The sequence below is a fragment of the Lissotriton vulgaris genome, chromosome 5 (genome assembly GCF_964263255.1).
Source record: "Lissotriton vulgaris chromosome 5, aLisVul1.2, whole genome shotgun sequence".
NCBI classification, from domain to species: Eukaryota; Metazoa; Chordata; class Amphibia; order Caudata; family Salamandridae; genus Lissotriton; species Lissotriton vulgaris.
The window spans coordinates 70,429,416-70,451,571 of NC_141693.1; the positions used below are offsets into that span (position 1 = coordinate 70,429,416).

At 48.4% G+C, this 22,156-nt stretch overlaps 1 protein-coding gene across 1 annotated transcript in view; it reads left to right on the plus strand.

Moving 5' to 3' along the window:
- The window catches only part of LOC147710206 (E3 ubiquitin-protein ligase TRIM39-like), a 184,128-nt gene that overhangs the window by 36,110 nt on the left and 125,862 nt on the right, over positions 1–22,156 (plus strand). The window contains exon 3 of the mRNA XM_086920887.1: positions 3,330–3,560. Coding sequence (XP_086777013.1) covers positions 3,330–3,560 — 231 coding nt within the window. The remainder of the gene's footprint in view (positions 1–3,329; positions 3,561–22,156) is intronic.

The window sequence follows — 22,156 nt, forward strand, 5'->3', positions numbered from 1 at the left end:
AGTTGAGATAGGGATTCACATACACTGGTGACAGCTTTTGAATTGGCTTTAAAACCATTCAAAGATGACTGCAGCATCTACGTGGGATGTGGTGGACTAAGTGGCAGCCAGAGTCCTATAGCACTGCTTGTCATTTAAAAAAACAACTTTGACATAGCCAATAGGTCTCCCCTTTGGGACCTTATAAGTGTTTAGTTATCCAGTACAATATCCTTGGTGCAACAACTTCAAATGCTGTATGGCTAAACGCTTATAAGGTCCCAAAGGTGAGACCTATTGGCTAGGCCAATGCTTGTTTGTTTTTTCCTCTTTTTCATTGTAGTTGCCAGGTCATCTGCTGTGGAGCCTCACACGATTCTTCTCCCGCTCCATGGGTTTCTTTGTTTATTTAAGCTCTTTGTCTTAATAGATTTTTTATTTGTTTATTTAATACTTGTGCTCAATCATGTCGGAGAATGGTGATGAAGTAAAAATGTTGCCCCCCCCTGGAAATATTTCTGCGGACGCCCATGGCTGCAGTGTGACATACCTCACCTGATAACACACAGGCTCCCGCTCAAAGCTGCAGTGTGACAAACCTCACCTGATAACCCACAGGCTCTTGCTCTAAGCTACATTGTGACATACCTCACCTGATAACACACAGGCTCCTGCTCAAAGCTGCAGTGTGACAAACCTCACCTGATAACACACAGGCTCCCGCTCAAAGCTGCAGTGTGACAAACCTCACCTGATAACCCACAGGCTCTTGCTCTAAGCTACAGTGTGACATACCTCATCTGATAACACACAGGCTCCTGCTCTAAGCTACAGTGTGACATACCTCACCTGATAACACACAGGCTCCCGCTCTAAGGTACAGTGTGACATACCTCACCTGATAACACACAGGCTCCTGCTCTGAGCCACAGTGTGACATACCTCACCTGATAACACACAGGCTCCTGCTCTAAGCTGCAGTGTGACATACCTCACCTGATAACACACAGGCTCCCGCTCTAAGCCACAGTGTGACATACCTCTCCTGATAACACACAGGCTCCTGCTCTAAGCCGCAGTGTGACATACCTCACCTGATAACACACAGGCTCCTGCTCTAAGGTACAGTGTGACATACCTCACCTGATAACACCCAGGCTCCTGCTCTTAGCCACAGTGTGACATACCTCACCTGATAATACACAGGCTCCCGCTCTAAGCCACAGGGTGACATACCTCACTTGATAATACACAGGCTCCCGCTCTAAGCCACAGGGTGACATACCTCACCTGATAACACATAGGCTCCTGCTCTAAGCCGCAGTGTGACATACCTCACCTGATAACACACAGGCTCCTGCTCTAAGCTACAGTGTGACGTACCTCACCTGATAACCCACAGGCTCCTGCTCTAAGCTACAGTGTGACGTACCTCGCCTGATAACCCACAGGCTCCTGCTCTAAGCTACAGTGTGACATACCTCACCTGATACCACACAGGCTCCTGCTCTGAACCACGGTGTGACGTACCTCACCTGATAACACACAGGCTCCTGCTCTAAGCCACAGTGTGACATACCTCACCTGATAACACACAGGCTCCTGCTCTAAGCTACAGTGTGACATACCTCACCTGATAACACACAGGCTCCTGCTCTAAGCTGCAGTGTGACATACCTCACCTGATAACACACAGGCTCCTGCTCTAAGCCACAGTGTGACATACCTCACCTGATACCACACAGGCTCCTGCTCTGAACCACGGTGTGACGTACCTCACCTGATAACACACAGGCTCCTGCTCTAAGCCACAGTGTGACATACCTCACCTGATAACACACAGGCTCCTGCTCTAAGCTACAGTGTGACATACCTCACCTGATAACACACAGGCTCCTGCTCTAAGGTACAGTGTGACATACCTCACCTGATAACACACAGGCTCCTGCTCTAAGCCACTGTGTGACATACGTCACCTGATAACACACAGGCTCCTGCTCTGAGCCACAGTGGGACATACCTCACCTGATGACACACAGGCTCCTGCTCTAAGCTACGGTGTGACATACCTCACCTGATAACACACAGGCTCCTGCTCTAAGCCACAGTGTGACATACCTCACCTGATAACACACAGGCTCCTGCTCTAAGCCACAGTGTGACATACCTCACCTGATAACCCACAGGCTCTTGCTCTAAGCTACAGTGTGACATACCTCACCTGATAACACACAGGCTCCTGCTCTAAGCCACAGTGTGACATACCGCACCTGATAACCCACAGGCTCTTGCTCTAAGCCACAGTGTGACATACCTCACCTGATAACCCACAGGCTCTTGCTCTAAGCCACAGTGTGACATACCTCACCTGATAACCCACAGGCTCTTGCTCTAAGCCACAGTGTGACATACCTCACCTGATAACCCACAGGCTCTTGCTCTAAGCCACAGTGTGACATACCTCACCTGATAACCCACAGGCTCTTGCTCTAAGCCACAGTGTGACATACCTCACCTGATAACCCACAGGCTCTTGCTCTAAGCTACGGTGTGACATACCTCACCTGATAACACACAGGCTCCTGCTCTAAGCCACAGTGTGACATACCGCTCCTGATAACACACAGGCTCCTGCTCTAAGCTACAGTGTGATGTACCGCACTTGATAACCGACAGCCTCCTATCTCAATAGAAATCTCTGAATTACCTGCAGAAACCAGTGCAGTAACATTGATTTATCTGGTAATTCTCCATTTTATTACAGAATGCACAGAGGTTCTTTATGATTTTAAACATGAAATTACCACATCAGTGATTCTCCATCGCTCTGAATGAGCGCCATTGTAGGACATCCCCTCAGCGTCTCCTTCTGGGTGAACACATCCATTGTGCTGGCAGGACGGGCAGCCCGCTCTCCCCAAATCTTGTATCTTCCATCCCAAGGGCTGAAACTTCTGTTACCCACTTCTTTTAAATTCTCTCCTGTCAGTCACATCGACTGACGCTTGACTTCAGCCTGTCTCTGGCTCTTTGACTGTCTCTGCCTGTGGAGGGTTTTCTTCCTTGTGCTTTCACGCTGGATCGCGCTTCTCTGCAGCTTCAAAAATTCTGACCTCTCAACAGTTTGTGAGGTGTCTGAGGGACGAGGAGGACAGGAGTGTGAGAAGGACAGAAGATGGGAGAAGGGAAGGTAGTAACAGTTTACAGTTCAGAAATTAGGAAAATCATGCTAGTGGTCTGACTTTTGAAAGAAACTATCAACCCCTCCATCCTCCTCCTGGACTCTGACTCTAAGGACAGTTTGTAGGAAGATTTTTAATATCTAACCAGCTTTTCTTTGCTTCTGACAGAACAAGCTAAGAACTAAGAAGAATAACATTGAATCTGAAATTGAAAAACTGCAACAATTCCTGAAAGAAAATGAGCAAACACTGCTTGAAAAACTGGAGGAGATGGAGAAAAATATTACCATGGTAGAAAATGCAAATATCACCAAACTGTCCAATCAAATCACCTCTCTCAATGCCCTGATAACGGAAATAGAAAAGAAGTGTGAGGCACCAGCGTGGGAACTCCTGAAGGTGAGATACTGTTTGGGAAAGAAAACAAAAGAAGTAAGTGAAATATTCATCTTGTGTGTGCATTATTAAATGATCTCGTGGCTGGGTCAATGCACAGTGGCTCCGTGCACTCTGACAGCCGCAGACAATATACAGAGAATAATAATTTACATTGTCCTGCTTGATGCTGAAAGCCCAATTCAATATACAAACTGTGGAATGTGCAGTGACCTCTCACAGTGTTATATACAAGTTAATGCAACACACCAAGCAATTCCAGTAACAGTAGCTAGTATATGGAGACCAAGGAGCAAAATGTGAAAAAGCGGAATAAAAATTAAAGGCATAATGTGAGATTGCAGAAAGTTCAGTCTAGTCCTTTCACTGCCCAAGACAGAAACAGCCCCTGCAGGCCAACACAGCAAAGCACACAGCAAAGTGGGAGTTCCTCCTCCCAGCTTCTCCAGCTCTTCTTCTTGGCTGTCTTCTTTGTCCAAAAGAGTTCTAAAATTCAGGGGTTTGGGCTCCACTTTTTATAGCCCAAAATCCTTTTTACTCTCAGGCAGGGAGTGTCTGTGCCAAGCCCGAACCAGTTCTGCCTTCTCTGGTGTGGCTTCCAAGCAGGATGTGGAGACGGTATTGTCAGAGGCAGGCCAGGCCCATTCAGGTGCAAGGAAATCTCCTCCCCCTACTCTAAATGCAGCCCAGGTCTATTCAGCCCTTTCCTGACCCACCTAGACTATCCGGAGCCACTGCTGTCCCCAGCCCCTGTCATCCAAAACCCAGACAGTCAATCCACAAACCCAGCAGAGGCCTTCTGGATGGCTGAGTAAGAAAATTCCTACTTTCTAAGAGTGGTATTTTCAAACCCAGAATGTGAAAATCACCTTCACTAAAAGATGCGTCTTTAGTTCAGGCATACTAAACTTTATTTTTCTACCTAGTTCCCAGGGACAGTTATGTTTATAAGATGTTATAAACAAACTCCCCATTCTGTCCTATGGCAACAGTTAGCCTTGCAATAGTGAACAAGCACTGGCGTTGCCAATAGGTTTCGCATTTGGAAAGTTGGAGCTATTGGTTTTGTAAATGAAATTTTATATTTATATATTGTTATTGACAATGCCAATAACGATATATAAATATAAAATGTCATTTACAAAAACCAATAGCTCCAACTTTCCAAATGCGAAACCTATTGGCAACGCCAGTGCTTGTTTTTTATATCTTTATAGCGCGGGTGCCGAACGCAGATGCAATGCAAAAGGTATCGCATTTGCGAATGTTTAAGCTATTGGCATTGTAAATGACAATGCCTTTTATTTATCTGTTTTAAAAACAACACATAAATAAAGGGCATTGTCATTTACAATGTCAATAGCTCAAACTCTCGTAAATGCGAGACCTATTGCATTGCAAATGCTTGTTGGAGGAAGAGGCTGACATTGTCCCGAGTCACTTGATGTCCATATTATTATGTGCCTGAATGGGTCGGATTCTAAGTTCCGCGTAATACAAATTACCAGTGAGCATAGTAACCAGAGCATCATATCTTCCAACACTCAGGCTAGAAGAGGGAATCTTTATTTTCCAAAAGCTTTGCCTGTCAGGCCTCTGTCAGCGGCGTCCTCTCCTTCCTGTGGCTTAGCGGGAATGTGTTGTGTAGGGGAGCCCTGGCAGCTCTACAAAGGAACAGCCCTGTTTCGCAAACGGCCCTTGTTTTGTGCCTGCAAAGACCGAGGCTGTCTTTGCTTATGACAATGGGTGGCTTGTCTGGGGTGTCTTATTTCGGTTTCATCCTGGGAGAACACAGCCTGCTGCGGACTCGGTGATAGCAGGATGTGTGTTGCAACTAAGAGGACATTGGTGAAAAAATGCTTCAGACGACAAAATACGTGTTAAACCCTTGTATGCCTTAACAGCAAACGGCAGGCAGCCCTTCCCATATGACTATCCTTCCAAACAAGTAACAAACGGGCCAGTGAGGCGATGCGAGAGAGAAGGCAGGCGCTGGAGGGGGAGGGGGTGGGGGTGGGCTGCCCATATGGAGAGAGAGGGGGGTGGGCTGCCTGCTGGGCTGGGCTGCCTCTGATGATCTAATGCGAGTCACGGAAGGCAGGCGCTGGAGAGGGAGGGCGTGGGCAACTCGAACGACCATATGGCTGGGAGAAGCTGTGTGAGGGAGGCTGGGCTGGCTGGGCTCGTTCACGAGAGGCTTGTGGTCACGTGATTCTCGTGGTGACTCACATGCACTGTGAAGAAACTGCAGTGGTTTGACTAGTCGATCGAGCACTTGAATTTTCGCCTATTACATTCGCAAGCGAATGATAATAGGCGAAACCTAAAAACGAAATTAGCAGTAATATACTACCAGGACCTACCACACACACCAGGGCATGTCCTACCTTTCACATACACTGCACCCTGCCCACAGGGGTACCTTGGGCCTACCTTAGGTGTGACTGACATGTAAGAAAAGGGATGGTTAGAGCCTGGCATGTGGGTGCACTTCCCAAGTCGACATGGCAGTACTAGACTGCACACAGGTTCTGCAATAATAATAATAATCCACATTTGTAAAGCGCAAACAATCACCCATAAGGGTCTCCAGACGCTGGGGGCCGTAGGGAAGATTAAGCAAGCTATTGCTTAGAGTCACATGGTGCAGAGCTAATTTACCGCCGGCCCCGGGGATCGAACCGTGATCCCCAGATTCCAGCGTCAGTCGCCCTGGCCGTGGCGCCACACGCCCTGGCCGTGCAGGCAAGAGTTACAATTACAGGCTGGTTGTGTGGGTGGCACAATCCAGTGCTGCAGCCCACTAACAGCATCTGATTTACAGTCCCTGGCCCACTCTGTGCACTTTACAAGGGAATGATACATAATTCAAATAGGCCAATCATGGAAACACCAATCCATACCACATTTTGCCACAGGGGTATTTGCACTTTACCATTGATCCGCAGTGAGAAAAGTGCCCAGAAACACTGAGCCAGCAAAAACCGAGTCAGAACCAGGAGGTCAGAAAGCAAAAACTCAGGGGAAATACGCCAAAAGATGCCAAGTCTAACAATAGGTAACCCTTGATTATAATACAGAGTGTGCAAAATGAATATTCCCAAATTGCTGCCCGGCAGCAAAAGAAGTTTGATTTATGACTGTATTATCTTGACACCCTAAACTCCAACCAAATTCCACATCAATATGGCTTGGGGGGGGGGGTTTAGAGGTATAAACCTACTCATTGTAGTCATACGCTGTCCCCTTAACAGTGATGCTCTGCTCAAATAGGTCGATTGGTTTACAGCCAAAAAGCTTCCTGAGAAGTAGTTCCATGTAATGGGAACTAGAGGATGGAGACAGAGAACATCTAGAGCATCCCACCAAGGTTGGCAGAGAGCATCCTTCCGGGGGTGGCAGGGAGTATCCCTTCCAAGATGACAGAGTATCCCTTCCGAGATGACAGAGTATCCCTTCCAAGGTGACGGAGAGAATCCGTCCAAGAGCATCCCTTGGAGGGTGACGGACAGCATGCTTCTGAGAGTGGCAGAGAACATCCCTCCCAGAGTGACAGAGAGTATCCCTCTATGGGTGACAGAGAGCATCCCTCTGAGGGCAAAAGAGAGCATCCCTCCGAGACGGCTAAAAGCATCCCTCCACGGGTGACAGGGAGCATCCTTCTGAGGGTGACAGAGAGCATCCCCATGAGGGTGACAGAAACCAACCCTCTGAGGGTGACAGAGAGCATCCCTCTGAGAGTGACAAGGAGCATCCTTCTGTGGGTGACAGGGAGAATCCTTCTGTGGGTGACAGAGAGCATCCCTCTGAGGGGGACAGCGCATACTTCTGAGGGTGACAGAGAGCATCCTTCTGAGGGCGACAGAGAGCATCCTTCTGAGGGCGACAGAGAGCATCCCTCTGAGGGCGACAGAGAGCATCCCTCTGAGGGCAACAGAGAGCATCCCTCTGAGGGGGACAGCGCATCCTTCTGAGGGCGACAGAGAGCATCCTTCTGAGGGCGACAGAGAGCATCCTTCTGAGGGCGACAGAGAGCATCCTTCTGAGGGCGACAGAGAGCATTCCTCTGAGGGCGACAGAGAGCATTCCTCTGAGGGCGACAGAGAGCATTCCTCTGAGGGCAACAGAGAGCATCCCTCTGAGGGCGACAGAGAGCATATATCCGAGTGTGATGGGGAGCATCCCTCTGTGGGTGACAGATAGCACCCCTCTGAGGGTGACAGAACAGCCCTCGAGGGCGACAGAGAGCATCCCTCTGTGGAGTGACCGAGAGCATCCCTCTGTGGAGTGACCGAGAGCATCCCTCTGTGGGGTGACCGAGAGCATCCCTCTGTGGGGGTGACCGAGAGCATCCCTCTGTGGGGTGACCGAGAGCATCCCTCTGTGGGGGTGACCGAGAGCATCCCTCTGTGGGGGTGACCGAGAGCATCCCTCTGTGGGGTAACCGAGAGCATCCCTCTGTGGGGTGACCGAGAGCATCCCTCTGTGGGGTGACCAAGAGCATTCCTCTGTGGGTGACAGAGAGCATCCTTCCAGGAGTGGCAGAGAGCATCCCTCTGTGGGGTGACAGAGAACATCCCTCTGTGTGGAAAGTGAGCCCAAATTACTATCGATGCCCGGGCTGCTGGCGCAAGTCGCCTCTTAGTTCCCATTCTGAGTAGTTACCAAATAAAGAGACGGGCGCTGGCAGCAGGAATACCAGAACAGGATTTATTACTCATGAGGAGAGCCTGTCATTTCGGACATGAAACACAGTGTCTTTCGGGAGGTGCTCTGACAAGTTCTCAGAGGCATCTCCTTTTATACCTTACAGAACATTCCTTATTGCAACAACGGCATTGTGGAACAAGAAAACGACATCCCCCTAATCCTCGTGTCAATCCCACCCCACATGCATCCACAATAGAAGCCCTTGACCTGCTGATAAGAGGAGGGGGTAATCAAGCAGCTGATTGTTCCGCCGATTCTTGGGATATGTGCGCCTGATCATATCCCAGGGGGTGGGGAGGCCAGGATCAATAGTGGGTCCTTTGAGGAGGAGCGATTTCATACAATAAGGGGCAGTAAACAGTGTCTTCCGGCTTAGGCGATGGCCTCGGACACGTGTGGACAGTCCATTGCGGAGGGAGGGTTCACTAACAGAGGGGTTATTCATGAAAGGAAAGGAGGTGTTGGTCAAGCGCGGCCGTGACTCCCAAGGACAGGGTCTTGCAGAAGAAGGTTTATGACTTGTCCATGTGAGGGAGGAGGGGAGAGCCAGGGTGCGCACAGGGACAGAGTCGCACAGAGAGAGAGGTCTTATGACCCGCACATGAGAGAACGGGGGCAGTCAGATACAGCTGGAGGGGGGGTTATGTCAGCTGAGGCGAGGGATGCTTCTTCAAGAGGGAATGGGGGACTTTGCGTGGGTCAAGCAGGAGGGTTGCGTTTCGTAGCAGGGTCGCGCAGAGGGAGAGGGTTTCATGGTCTAGGTATGTGAGAGGGGGGGGGGTTCAAATACGCGCAGGAGGGAAGCCGGGGATTCCGATGAGCGGGCAAAAGGCCATGGTGCCTAGAAATGGCTATCAGGTACATGTGGGCACGGGCTTTTACTGGCGGAGCGGTGTGGTTAACGTACAGGGAAGGGAATGGGAAAGGGCAAATGAACGCTGCTTATGTACATCAATTTCGTTATTTTCCACAGTCGCCGCTTTTTACATAACAAAGTTCATTTTCCCTATTCTTCCTAGTAAATGGGCGTACATATAAACATGTGTGGTTGACGAAACGGCATTTGTCAATACTAACATATTGCATATAATCATGAACAGTTGGTGTGATTGGCAGAATGCAGCACATAGGAAATCGCACTTGTTGGGTTCCTAACGTTCAAACGTACTACATAGCATAAATGCTTCTGACTTTCTCAAAAATGTGACCAATGAACATTTTGACCAAGCAATTGAGGGAGGAATTCAGTCCAAACAAGATCTCTTCGTCACAGTGTCTTTTTAGCAGTGAGCCATCACTGGTAGGCTCTAGTCCGTGTCCTTTCGTTGGCGCTGTTGAGCACCGGCGGTGGAGCTATAGGTCCAGCTCGGATCCACCCTTACGCGTTGCAGGGTGCGGTCAGTCCTCTGCTGTTAGACCACAGTCCTGTTCCCTAACCAATCCTTTTAGTGGCGCCTTATGCTCGGCACCTATATTCCTGTGGCGTAACCCCATTTCCACCTAAATGCTGTTCTTCCTTTCGACAAAAAGTCACGTGGAAAAGGGGGTACGGTTCAGTAGTCGATAGGAGAGAGAGAGAGCGGAGTGGGGTCAGATTTCCTGGGACACACCAGAGGGACCAAGGGAGCAATGGATAACAAGCGGGCAGGCCCATCAACCGGGCTTGAAGAGGGGGACGGAGGCTTCAGGCACGCGTGGGTAGGCGGACAGAGGGCTTCAGGACAGCCTTTCATCCTTTCGTTTACCACATTGGAGAGTGCTGCCTCGTCCCGTATTCCTGCTGTGCTCTGGCTCCACCTTTGGTTGAGGTTGCACGTGTCCCATGATCTGCAGCCAGGCTGTGTGTCACATCCGACCCTTCTCCTCCGATGGTCGTATATCTTTGAAGGGGTAAAAACAAGTTTTAGAGAACTGACAGGAGAAGAGATTTTTACATTCGAATTTCACCTGCAATCCTAGCACCTGGGTGTTATGCTCATTGGTCAAAGTCAGAAGTCTATCACCGTGAAGTAAGTATGTGGGCATTTCTACTGTGTTTGTACCAAGTCTAATCGGCGTTCATTCATGACACATATGGACAGGGGACAGACTCCTATTTCATCAAAAATAAACATTCAGGGGAGACTCGTCCTTCCAACCCGAGCCTTAGCAGTCTTACATTTCCCTTTTTTAGAGCCGGCTAACCTTTTAAGCAGAGCGGGGGTGCAATAATCAAAGGGCAGTGTTAACGCATTTTTCTCGAGGGGCGACAGTTGGTCATAGTCATTAGTTATGTATCGGGGACAGCAGCTGGGGTCAATCAGGTGGGGCGGGGACGCTTCGGGCATTCGCGCTTTGAATGAAAAAGGGGGTGGGGCAATCTGGGCATTGGGGTCAATCTGGACATTGGCGCTTTGTTTCTAACGAACGAAAAAATAGGGTGCCATTGACATATAGTTCCCCTTTTAAAAGGCCAGATTAGGGGACCTTAGTCGTCTCACCTGTCCTTTCTTTCTTAGCCAATTCGAGTTCATTCATTTTGCAGAAAGGAGGGGTAGTAATATGGCAAATTACAATCATTTTATTTTCTGTCAATTTCGCTGAACACCTTCGTGTTCGATAAGTATCCAATCAGACCGGTGCCAGCGGGACACAATTTTATATACAAAAAGGAAGATGGAACAGGGGGACTCTCGTAGAGAGTGAGAGTCGTCCGCAACCTAAACGAGCCATTCAGTACACGTATGACATGTAGAGAGAGAGAGAAAGAGAGAGAGAGAGAGATAGATAGAGGGGGAGAAAGAGAGAGAGAGAGAGACGTGTACGAAAATAGGTCATTTAGTGTACTCACAACACAGGACAGCAGGGGTTAGGTAGCACAGAGACGCGAACAGGGGGAAGACATAAACTCATACAGTACATACACACAAAACTTCAGACGAAAGAAGACAGTACATGTATTACATACAAAGAAATTCATGACAAGAAATAGAACAGTTATTGGCCAAAAAGATCGGGCTGAGTTCTTTTTACCTATTCCTCCTTGTTCCTCTCGCTTGCTATTTTTGCGAGTGTTCTCAATTACTACTGGATCTTAAACCACTTTTGAGTTTCTTCTTTTGGTGGGAAGTTCTCCAGGCTGAGGCAATAGAGGGTATTGATCAGGAGAATAGTCGGACCGCTTGTTTATATCTATAAGAGGGTGAGAAGGAGGTGGTATATTTCGAACATCAACAATATTTCTACCTTCCCAGACGGGTGGTGCCTGGGTAACCCTTACCCCGGGACTTTTCCTTGTCCTTTCCCTATCTAGTTAAACGTCATAGTTGTATTATCTAACGTACTAATTTCGAGTCAATTTCCGTCATACAGTACCCGTCAAGTTTCTATGTCAGTCCATCCTCCCAGTCGCTATGTTCTAAGGAGGAACAGTCATATTTAAGTCTAGCATAAGTACTATGCTCAGATCCCCTCCTTCCTTTATCGTTGGTCGTTCGATCGTCGCTCTTCCATACTTCAGCCGACGTTCCGACGCAACCTGCAGAAAGGAGGAGAAGAAGGGGTGGGGGCAGCATTCAAAACACACCAACGAGCATAGATCCGAAAATGTTTTTACCTACCACGTACTCGACCTATCTCCACGGGGTGCATTCTCTACCATCTCGGCGTTTAAGCCCAGAGGGACCAGTAGTGTTAGATAGATAATCATCGATGGTCTGCGTATCTACATGAATCACTTGATCGTGGCTTTTTAGGTCATGTGCAAGGGTGGTGGTCAAGCGGCATTTCTTTGGTATCGTTTTAAGGGCGTCTGGAACACTTTTCCGGCTGTCTGTGACACATAATGTAGCTGCTAAGTATCGGGCCCTTTTAACCTTCAACCTTAGTCATACTGCATGTATTTTACTTAGGTCGGTGACAGTAGCCATACATTTCAATAACATTCATAAATACAAACGCTACGATAATATTTGCGTGTTCAAAAACTTTAATGAAAAGGTTGGCGCACAAATACGGGCCTATAACCCAGTGGGCCGGCTACGGAGCAGACTGGAACTGTGCATAAGAGGAACGAAGTCGGTGGCCATTTATTTCATAAAGTGCAGCAGTGCAATGAAAATCATATCGAACTTTCTTAAGGGGCAAGTATAATGCGTGTCAAGCTTTCAATAATATCATCTCATTATCCTACTATTTACTCAAAACTTAACGTATATCAATTCATTGTTCAAATGCTCAATCAGTGCCTATTTTATACCAATTCATTGCTTCCAACACATAATTATTACCCACTCTAAATCAGTTCATCGTCCCAGCACATAATCAATATCCATCTTATATCGCTTTCTTTTCCAAGCACATACTCAATATCCATCTTATCTACTTTCATTGTCCAAAAACTGCATACATATCTTGGGGCATCAAAGCTGAGCAATCAGGGTGCAACAAGGATTTTTAAAAGTCTCATTTTGTATCGGCGCCATTTTGGGCGAGGTCAGGCAAGTCCCAGTATAGTCAGATTGCCTCCACTGACTCGTAGTAGGACCAGAACCTTCCGTTGGTAGTTCAGAAGTTTTTCGCAATGGGGTAACAGTCTAGCAATATGGACCATCAGTCAAAGAGTGGGGAGGGCGGCAACAATCTTTCCTACCGGGTCATTCTGGTGTTCCACCGGAACTAAACAAGTCTGTATCTTTGCTGTATTTTAGTCATTTTCAAACTGAGGCTGGCGCCGGCAGGAGTGCGCCGACATCTCGTGGCTCCATCGGAGGACGGGGGGCGGGGGGGACGCCTCGTGGAGAGGTCGGCCCCCCTGGCTCTTTTAGAATCTTCCAGGTTGAGGAGCACAGGGCGTGTGCCCGTCCCGGGCAAAGAACCGCTTTTTGATATGGACCCTCTTTAAGCAGGAGCGTTGGGGTGTCGCTGGAAGCCTCCACCTGGAGGGAGGTGGGGGAGGCTCGTTCGCGCCGCCTCCCCCTTCCAGCGACCCCGCGCCGTTCTTCGGCTCCAGCGCTTCGGTATTGGCCGTGCCAGCTAATGAAGATGGGGGGGGGGGGTCGGAGGCAGATGCAAGACATCCCCCCCCTTCATGTGGCGGGACTACCTGCAACTCTCAGGGGTTGCCGCTTGTGGCGGGACTACCTCCAACTCTCAAGGGTTGTCCAAGATATAATTGAAAAACGCTGCCGACCTCGCCTTTTGCTCCGGTCTTCGATGATGGCCGGATCAGGCAAGAGAGGGGGGGGGTCGGTGGCTGAGGCAAGACAGCCCCCCCCGTGGCCTGCAGGGCAGCAGGAGAGGGGAAAAGGAGAGACCTTTACGATTTTTCGGGCCGTCCGCCCTACAGCCTCTCCTTCCGGTGGCGGCCAGCCAGGCCCTGCTCAGCACGCGCTGAGGCCTCGCCTTCCGGATGGGCGTAACCGCGGACCTGTTGCACTTCGGGAGTTTTCCGGAATGGGGGTAGGTGTTTTATTGATTTGTATCTATTTCATGTGACCGTTATTTGGGCGTGGCAGACAATGAGGCAGACACGTTGGGAGCAGGAATAGGCAGTGGAGCCTAGCTACCTCGTGGCTGTCTTGTTGTCGAGTTTTCGCCATTTTATATTTCTTATTACGAACTGTTTCTAATGTTTCTTATTTTTAGTGAAGTCGAAAGCTCATCAGGGGGTTACTGACTTAGCCCGATTTCTTTTATTTTTCTTCCTTTCCTTAGCGTGTTTCGAGCTAAAGTTTTCTGTTAATAGGGTACGGTGATCACTTCATTTTTATATGTCCTTTCATTAGGGGTACTCCTGGACGGACCAGATGAGTTACCTCCAATAAATGGTCCGGGTTGGAACTAGATTATCAATCAGTGGGGAACACATGTCCCTTCATTATGGTATCATCCTGGACGGACCGAATGATGTACCTCCAATCACTAGGGTAGCCTCCTGGACGGACCAGACGGCCTACCTCCAATAAAGGGTCAATGAGTGGGGAGCATATGTCCCTCCAGTAGGGCAGCCTCCTGGGCGGACCAGGTGAGCTACCCCCAATAAATAGTCAATCAGTGGGGAGTGGGTAGGCCTGACGAATCAAAAAGGGGCATAACCTACCCTTTACTACTTGCAAAGACTAGACAGAATATTTCTATTCCACGTTGTTTGCAAACAGAAAAAACCTCAAACGAACAATTCCTTGGACAACAATGTCCAGTCAATCAATCAATCAGTGGGGAGAAAAACAGGCATGACGGATTACAACGGGGACAAACGTCTGCATTACCTGCCCTTCGCTATCTGCAAAGGGAGACAGAATATTTCTATTCGTCTCTGTTTGTGGACAGGGAAGATCTCAAAGAGCAACAATCGATTATTAATCGATATCAAACAATCAGTGGGGAGAAAGGTAGGCATGACGGATTACAACGGGGACAAAAGTCTGCATTACCTACCCTTCTCTATCTGCAAAGAGAGACGAACGTTCCTATTCGCCGCTGTTTGCAAACAGAGAATGTCTCGTTCTCAAGAAGAGAACCAATATTTCAAGTAGCATCCAAAGCTAAATGAACCAATAACAACAATATCAGTATCCAAATACCGATTCCAATACAATCAATCAAACAATCAGATGGATAAAACCATCCTACCAATCAGGCGTAAAACGCCCTACTTAATCTTACCCGGACCGGACCATACGAACAGTTCTTCGTCTTCCTCCTCCAGCGCCCGATCGTTCTCTTACTCCATGCAGCATTCCTGTGGGATTCCAGTCAGGACAGTAGGTCACTCAAGAGAGGTCCGTTCAGAATCGGTGAAGTTCATTCGATCGGCAGCCGGACGAGGGCCCTCTCAAGGCAGGTATACTCCGATCATTTAGATGTTCACCTCATCGTCTGGATCTCTCTTACTGGACCTTATGTCACTGATGGACCCCGCGTTGGGACGCCAATTGTGGAAAGTGAGCCCAAATTACTATCGATGCCCGGGCTGCTGGCGCAAGTCGCCTCTTAGTTCCCATTCTGAGTAGTTACCAAATAAAGAGACGGGCGCTGGAAGCAGGAATACCAGAACAGGATTTATTACTCATGAGGAGAGCCTGTCATTTCGGACACGAAACACAGTGTCTTTCGGGAGGTGCTCTGACAAGTTCTCGGAGGCATCGCCTTTTATACCTTACAGAACATTCCTTATTGCAACAACGGCATTGTGGAACAAGAAAACGACATCCCCCTAATCCTCGTGTCAATCCCACCCCACATGCATCCACAATAGAAGCCCTTGACCTGCTGATAAGAGGAGGGGGTAATCAAGCAGCTGAGTGTTCCGCCGATTCTTGGGATATGTGCGCCTGATCGTATCCCAGGGGGTGGGGAGGCCAGGATCAATAGTGGGTCCTTTGAGGAGGAGCGATTTCATACAATAAGGGGCAGTAAACAGTGTCTTCCGGCTTAGGCGATGGCCTCGGACACGTGTGGACAGTCCATTGCGGAGGGAGGGTTCACTAACAGAGGGGTTATTCATGAAAGGAAAGGAGGTGTTGGTCAAGCGCAGCCGTGACTCCCAAGGACAGGGTCTTGCAGAAGAAGAAGGTTTATGACTTGTCCATGTGAGGGAGGAGGGGAGAGCCAGGGTGCGCACAGGGACAGAGTCGCACAGAGAGAGAGGTCTTATGACCCGCACATGAGAGAACGGGGGCAGTCAGATACAGCTGGAGGGGGGGGGTTATGTCAGCTGAGGCGAGGGATGCTTCTTCAAGAGGGAATGGGGGACTTTGCGTGGGTCAAGCAGGAGGGTTGCGTTTCGTAGCAGGGTCGCGCAGAGGGAGAGGGTTTCATGGTCTAGGTATGTGAGAGGGGGGGGGTTCAAATACGCGCAGGAGGGAAGCCGGGGATTCCGATGAGCGGGCAAAAGGCCATGGTGCCTAGAAATGGCTATCAGGTACATGTGGGCACGGGCTTTTACTGGCGGAGCGGTGTGGTTAACGTACAGGGAAGGGAATGGGAAAGGGCAAATGAACGCTGCTTATGTACATCAATTTCGTTATTTTCCACATCTGTGGGTGACAGAGAGCATCCTTCCAAGAGTGGCAGAGAGGATACCTCCGAGGGTGGCAGAGAGCATCCCTTTAAGGGTGACAGAGAGCATCACTCTCTGGTTCCAAAACCAGTTCTGAAACAGTCTAAGTTGAAGTTGTTGATAATTACCATGACCTGTCAATGTTGGTACAAACATGTAAAATACCAGTTAATCTAAACACATGTTCAAATGCCCTTTTTGCTTCTAGGAAAATGATAGATAATAAACATATGCTTCCCCAGGTGACCAATTTGAGAATCAAGCCCACCACCACTAACATAGCTAAAAGTTTGACGTATAGTATTGTGTCAGTGTTGAGAAATGAAAAGGGATCAGTAAGACACACAAGGGAGACTAATCCTTCTTACAAGCGAGGACTACTCTTGCCTTATATTAGAATGGTGGACCCTGACCCGTTGGTATGACCTCATGACTCATTCTAGGATTATCGCCCGTAACCTTTGGTGTAACCTCAGTAACTCCTGACATTATTTATTTTATAAATTTTTGTGTTTTATAGAGCGCAAACTTGACCCGTTAGGGTTTCAGAGCGCTTTACAGGATTAATAGGTTGTACACAAAAGACATAGGAGTGGGGGAGGAAGAATTTGGGAATGAAGACAGGTACATACATTTTACAAGAGTGAGAAGTTCAAGGGCTCACGGGTGGGATGCCTGGCAGTGCATCCGGTAAATCCAAGGTGAGGTAGTCATAGGATATAAAACAAAGTCACTGAGGTAAGTGCAATGCAGAAATTAGGTGAGGAATTTGCCCATCAGGAAGGTTTTGGCCTCCTTTTTAGGTTTCGCCTGGCGTCCGCTGCGCAGCAGCGTTAAGCGCAGGCGAAATCTTATGTTAGAATGGTACGGGTCTTTGTCCCGCCTGCTCTTCCATTGGCTAGCTCCATAAATGGAGGCTAGCCATTGGAAGATAGATCTGTCCGTCATTGCCGGAGCAGATTCGTGGGCGTTCTGGTGATTTTTCCGCTTTCCGCCCCTTTGTGAACGTCATTGCAGCGGTGGGCGGATGTTTTTTTTTTTTTTTTTTGGCCGCCATGTTTTGGTCATTTTCAAAGTGTCTTTTGCAGGGGTGGGTTGCGCGATTTCCGTGTCCTGTCCTCTCTGTGTACTGTTCTTCGTGTCTGTTGGTTGTCGGGCTGACACTTTGCGCCCTGTACTGTGCGTGGCATCTTGCCGGTACGGTGCGCATAGAAAAGACTGTGCGCTTCAGGAAAACTAACTGTACGCTTGGCAGCTCGCCCGTAACCTGTGCTCACCATTCTGCCCATCTGGACTGCCTTTAAAAAGAATCGTGCACTCCCACTGTACTCTGCCGGATTATAAACTGTGTGCTTCATATTGCCTGGTGAACTGTACGCTTCCGCTTCCCCCCCTTTGAAAAGACCCGTACGCTTCGATCCTCATTGCGAAGCTGTACGCCACGTACGGTTGCTCACGCTAGATGCGTGAGCATTGGTAGGGGCCGTCCATTTCTCACTCTAGATGCGTGAGCATTGGTAGGGGCCGTCCATTTCTCCCGTTCGGAACGCACAGGAGCGCTACGAAGCGTACACCCGGCCCCAAACTTGCTAAAAGTAGCAGAAACGCGGGGAAAAGTATTTTTAAATCCCATGCTTTCTCCAGAAGGGACCTTTTAGTGCACTCTGCCGGTGTGTACTTTTTTTCTAAATATATATAGTGCGTATGGAGTACAGCTGAAGGACTTCCTGTCATTTGAAATGACTCCTGTTTCTGTCATAACGTACCCTGCACCTCGGATAACGCTGCCGGGCGTCCAGTGCACTTCCTGGCACCTCGTAGTTTCCATTGTTTGCAGCGGCGGCTACCGATATTTAAGACAACTGCATTTTCATGGCCGCAGACAGTACATACAAAGTGCACTTTCCCATTACACATACTGAACAGGGACTGGAACAAAAAGGCTTCACGTAAGAGTCATTTTTATTTCATTTATATGCAGACTGACGCAGTTGCTGGGCTTTCTGTGACTGTATAGTGCACACAATCGTATGTTTATTAGGTAGCTCAACTGAAGTGCACCTCGTGCACTTTCACCACATGTGCGAACTTGGTGCCAGTACATACTATTTGTATTTCTCAGTTTTCCTCAAGAAAAGCTACAGAAGTGAGCAAGGCTTGTGCCCCGCCTGGAGAGTTGCCCGAGTGTGAAGGTGAGGTGGTGGCGCTAAGAAAAGGTTCCTGAAATGGCTCTATGTACACACGATGTCTGTGTCTGCTGGCACTTTGGAGTTAGGAGTGCAGTTGTTCCTTTTAGGTTGCATATCAGACACGTAGGTTGCAGTTGATGTTTGTCCTGTACCGTGTATCTTTGTGACGGCACACAGCAGAGGTGTGCCAGTGCAGATGATGGGCATCCGCCCCCTGGTTCCCCATCCCCTGGCTGTGCTTGCTCCCCTGCTACCTGGCTGTGCTTGCTTCCCTGCCACTTGGCTGTGCTTGTTTCCCTGCCCCCTCGCGTTGCTTGCTTCCCTGCCCCCCCGCTGTGCTTTCTTCCCTGCCCCCCCACTTTGCTTGCTTCCCTGCCCCCTCGCTTTGCTTGCTTCCCTGCCCCCTCGCTGTGCTTGCTTCCCTGCCCCCTCGCTGTGCTTGCTTCCCTGCCCCCTCGCTGTGCTTGCTTCCCTGCCCCCTCGCTGTGCTTGCTTCCCTGTCCCCTCGCTGTGCTTGCTCTCCTGAGTGTGTGTGTGGCTCTGGGTGGGTGTGTGTGGCTCTGGGTGGGTGTGTGTGGCTCTGGGTGGGTGTGTGTGGCTCTGGGTGGGTGTGTGTGGCTCTGGGTGGGTGTGTGTGGCTCTGGGTGTGTGTGTGTGTGGCTCTGGGTGTGTGTGTGTGTGTGGCTCTAGTTGTGGGTGTGTGTGTGTGTGGCTCTGGGTGTGTGTGTGGCTCTGGGTGTGTGTGTGTGTGGCTCTGTGTGTGTGTGTGTGGCTCTGGATGTGTGTGTGTGGGGCTCTGGGTGTGTGTGTGTGTGTGTGGCTCTGGGTGTGTGCGTGTGGCTGGCTCTGGGTGTGTGTGGCTGGCTCTGGGTATGTGTGTGTGGCTCTGGGTGTGTGTGTGGTAGTAATTGCTGTCTGCTGAGCTCATCCGTAGGGTACAATAGGTCTCACATTTGCGAGAGATTAAGCTAATGGCAATGTAAATGACAATGCCATTTATTTATCTGTTTTCAAAACCAACACATAAATACAAATTTTGTCATTTACAATGCCAATAGCTCTAACTTTTCCAAAGGCAAAACCATTGCATTGTAAATGCTTGTTAAAGCTTGCTAGCAGGCTGGAGCGAGTTCCATATTCTTGGTGCAGCCCCAGAGAAAGCCCAATTGTAGGTTTTTTTCCTTTCGCAAGCACGGAGGCTGGAGCAAGAGATCTCTGGCGGACCGGGAGTTCCTGGCTCATCTGGATGTCACAAATTTCGTGGCGAGAAAGGCAGGGGATTTGGTGAAAAGAGCCTTGTGAGTGATGCAAGCCAGTTTAAGTTGAATTCTGGCCTCGTGGGAGCCAGTTCAGAGCTTTCAGGTGTGGGGAAATGTGGTTGAATTTCTTTTAGCCTGTTAGGAGTCTGGCGGCGGCATTTAGGCAGGCTTTTAAGGAGGCCAGGGAGATCTTGGGTAGGCCCGAGAGGGTAGAGCATCCGTATTTGCGTCTGGAGATGTCTAGTGCCTGGACTGCCATTGTTAGATCGGGAGTGTCGAGGAAAGGTTTCAGTTTTCTTAGATAGCTCAGGTGAAATTTGGGGGTTTTGACCATCAAGTTAATGTGGTCGTGCATATTCAGGCTGCAGTCTAGGGATATTCCAAGGGATTTGGCTGAGTTCACTATGGACGGTGGGCAGTTTAATGCTGTGATCGCCTTATCCATTCCTAAATGTCAGGGTTAGTTTTGGGTGGGGAGATTAGAAGAAATTCAGTTTTTTGCGTTCAGCATGAGCTGGGTAGAGGTGAGCCATTGGACCATTAGCTTCAAGGCCTCGTTCAGGGAAAGAATCTCCTTCCCAAGAGATACTTGATGTAGATCTGGGTGTTGTCGGCATACATGTGGTAGGAGATATTGGTGGTGCGTAGAACTTCTGCTAGCGGTTCGAGGTAAAGATTGAAGAGGGTAAGGGACAATGTTGATCCTTGGGGACCCTGACCATGAATGGAGAGGGAGCAGACAAGTTACCATTGATTAGGAATCAAGGGAACTCCTTAGGCTCAGTCAGTACATGTGCTAACTACTTATACATTGTGTATATGCGTAGCTCTCATGAGCAGATCTTTTGTTAAGGCTTCGCCCTTGTCTCGTGTACCCACTACCCCTACAGGTAACTAATCTTAGATTGCGTGCAAATGTACTCTCTGTGCCCACATGCTGCTAGGGGTGATTCTGTGGGTCTTACAAATACAGGATGCAGGTGCGTATCAAGTGTGTGTACACACAGGTAGTATATATATACCGGCAGTCGCTATCCTTGGGGGGGAAACCTAAGGAAAAAACTACTGAAGGAGATGATGTTAAGTCTAAGCTGAAAAAACTTGAAAAGTTGCTCCGGACGGAGCTTACCAAATGGTGGGAACAAAAGAGTCTTGAAAAGTACAAGGAAGCTAAAAGGGTTCCTCGTGGCTTGCGAGTTCTAATAGCACCATCTTTCGAAAACCCCAATCCCCTCATGCTCAAGGAGTGGGCACAACATAACCTCGATGCATCCATGGGCATGGTATGCATATTAATCAAATACGCCGAAATCGATAGTCGAACTAATGACCCAGATTGAGAAACTTAACCTCGAATTAAACGCTATGGAACAACAGGAGGTGATAACTAAAGGGCGGGAAGATATTAAAAAACGTCTCGACAAATATGAGGAGACCATTAAAACCCGCAAAGCCTTCAAATTTGCTAGAGACAAGGCTGACTATGAGAATGGGAGAATTTTTACCTTCTCAAGGAAATTTGAGTCTGCCAAAAGACAAGCATTAACTTCATCTGTGCCTGCATCAGCAATAACATCTCAAACTCCACAAAATCAACAGGTGGGGGCCCCTGAAGGATCAGATACTGATATGAGTTCTATCTACAGTAGTCGGGGCTCCGATGATGAAACAAATGGACAGCAACTTGGGGTTAGCAGCTTTACTCCATCTGAGGAATTGGTTTTTATGGTGGAAGATCGGCGAAACACTCTGAGGTCGAGAGGGACACAGCCAACAAGAGGAAGAGGCGAAACAAATCCCGTAAAGAGAGGAGGAAACGCCAACAACTACGGGAAAAAAAGAAGAGGAAGGGGGAATGCCCAAACGAAATCATAAGTAGAATTATGAAATTACCCACCATATTATCGTGTGATGATACAACTTTGTCTACTGAATTTGAGACCAATGACAACGAGCATGATAATAATGGAAAAATTGAAACATATGAAACAAACATAAATGAAAAAGAAAAAGAAAAATATACAAAAGAAAAAAACTCACAAGAAAAAGATAAAACTTCTATGAGTGCCACTCATCATCTATGTAATTCCAATGAAGAAAATACTGTGATCAATCTAACTGAACTCGAACTTAATGCAGCAGAAACTCAGCTTCTTTCATTGGGTCTTTCCTATTGCCCTAATAATGGATTTAAATATGTGCAAGCAAGAATTGACACCTTCAAATTTATAAGGAAACTAAAGCTTCTCAAATTTCATACTACCAACAAGAAAAGTGAAAAAGCCAAAATTATTTTGAATGAGTCTCAGAGCCATAAAAACTTTTCTATTGCTGACACTATGGCTTTAAAGACTGCTCATTCTCTTGCTAATGATGACGATGCCCCCAACAACACGCAGG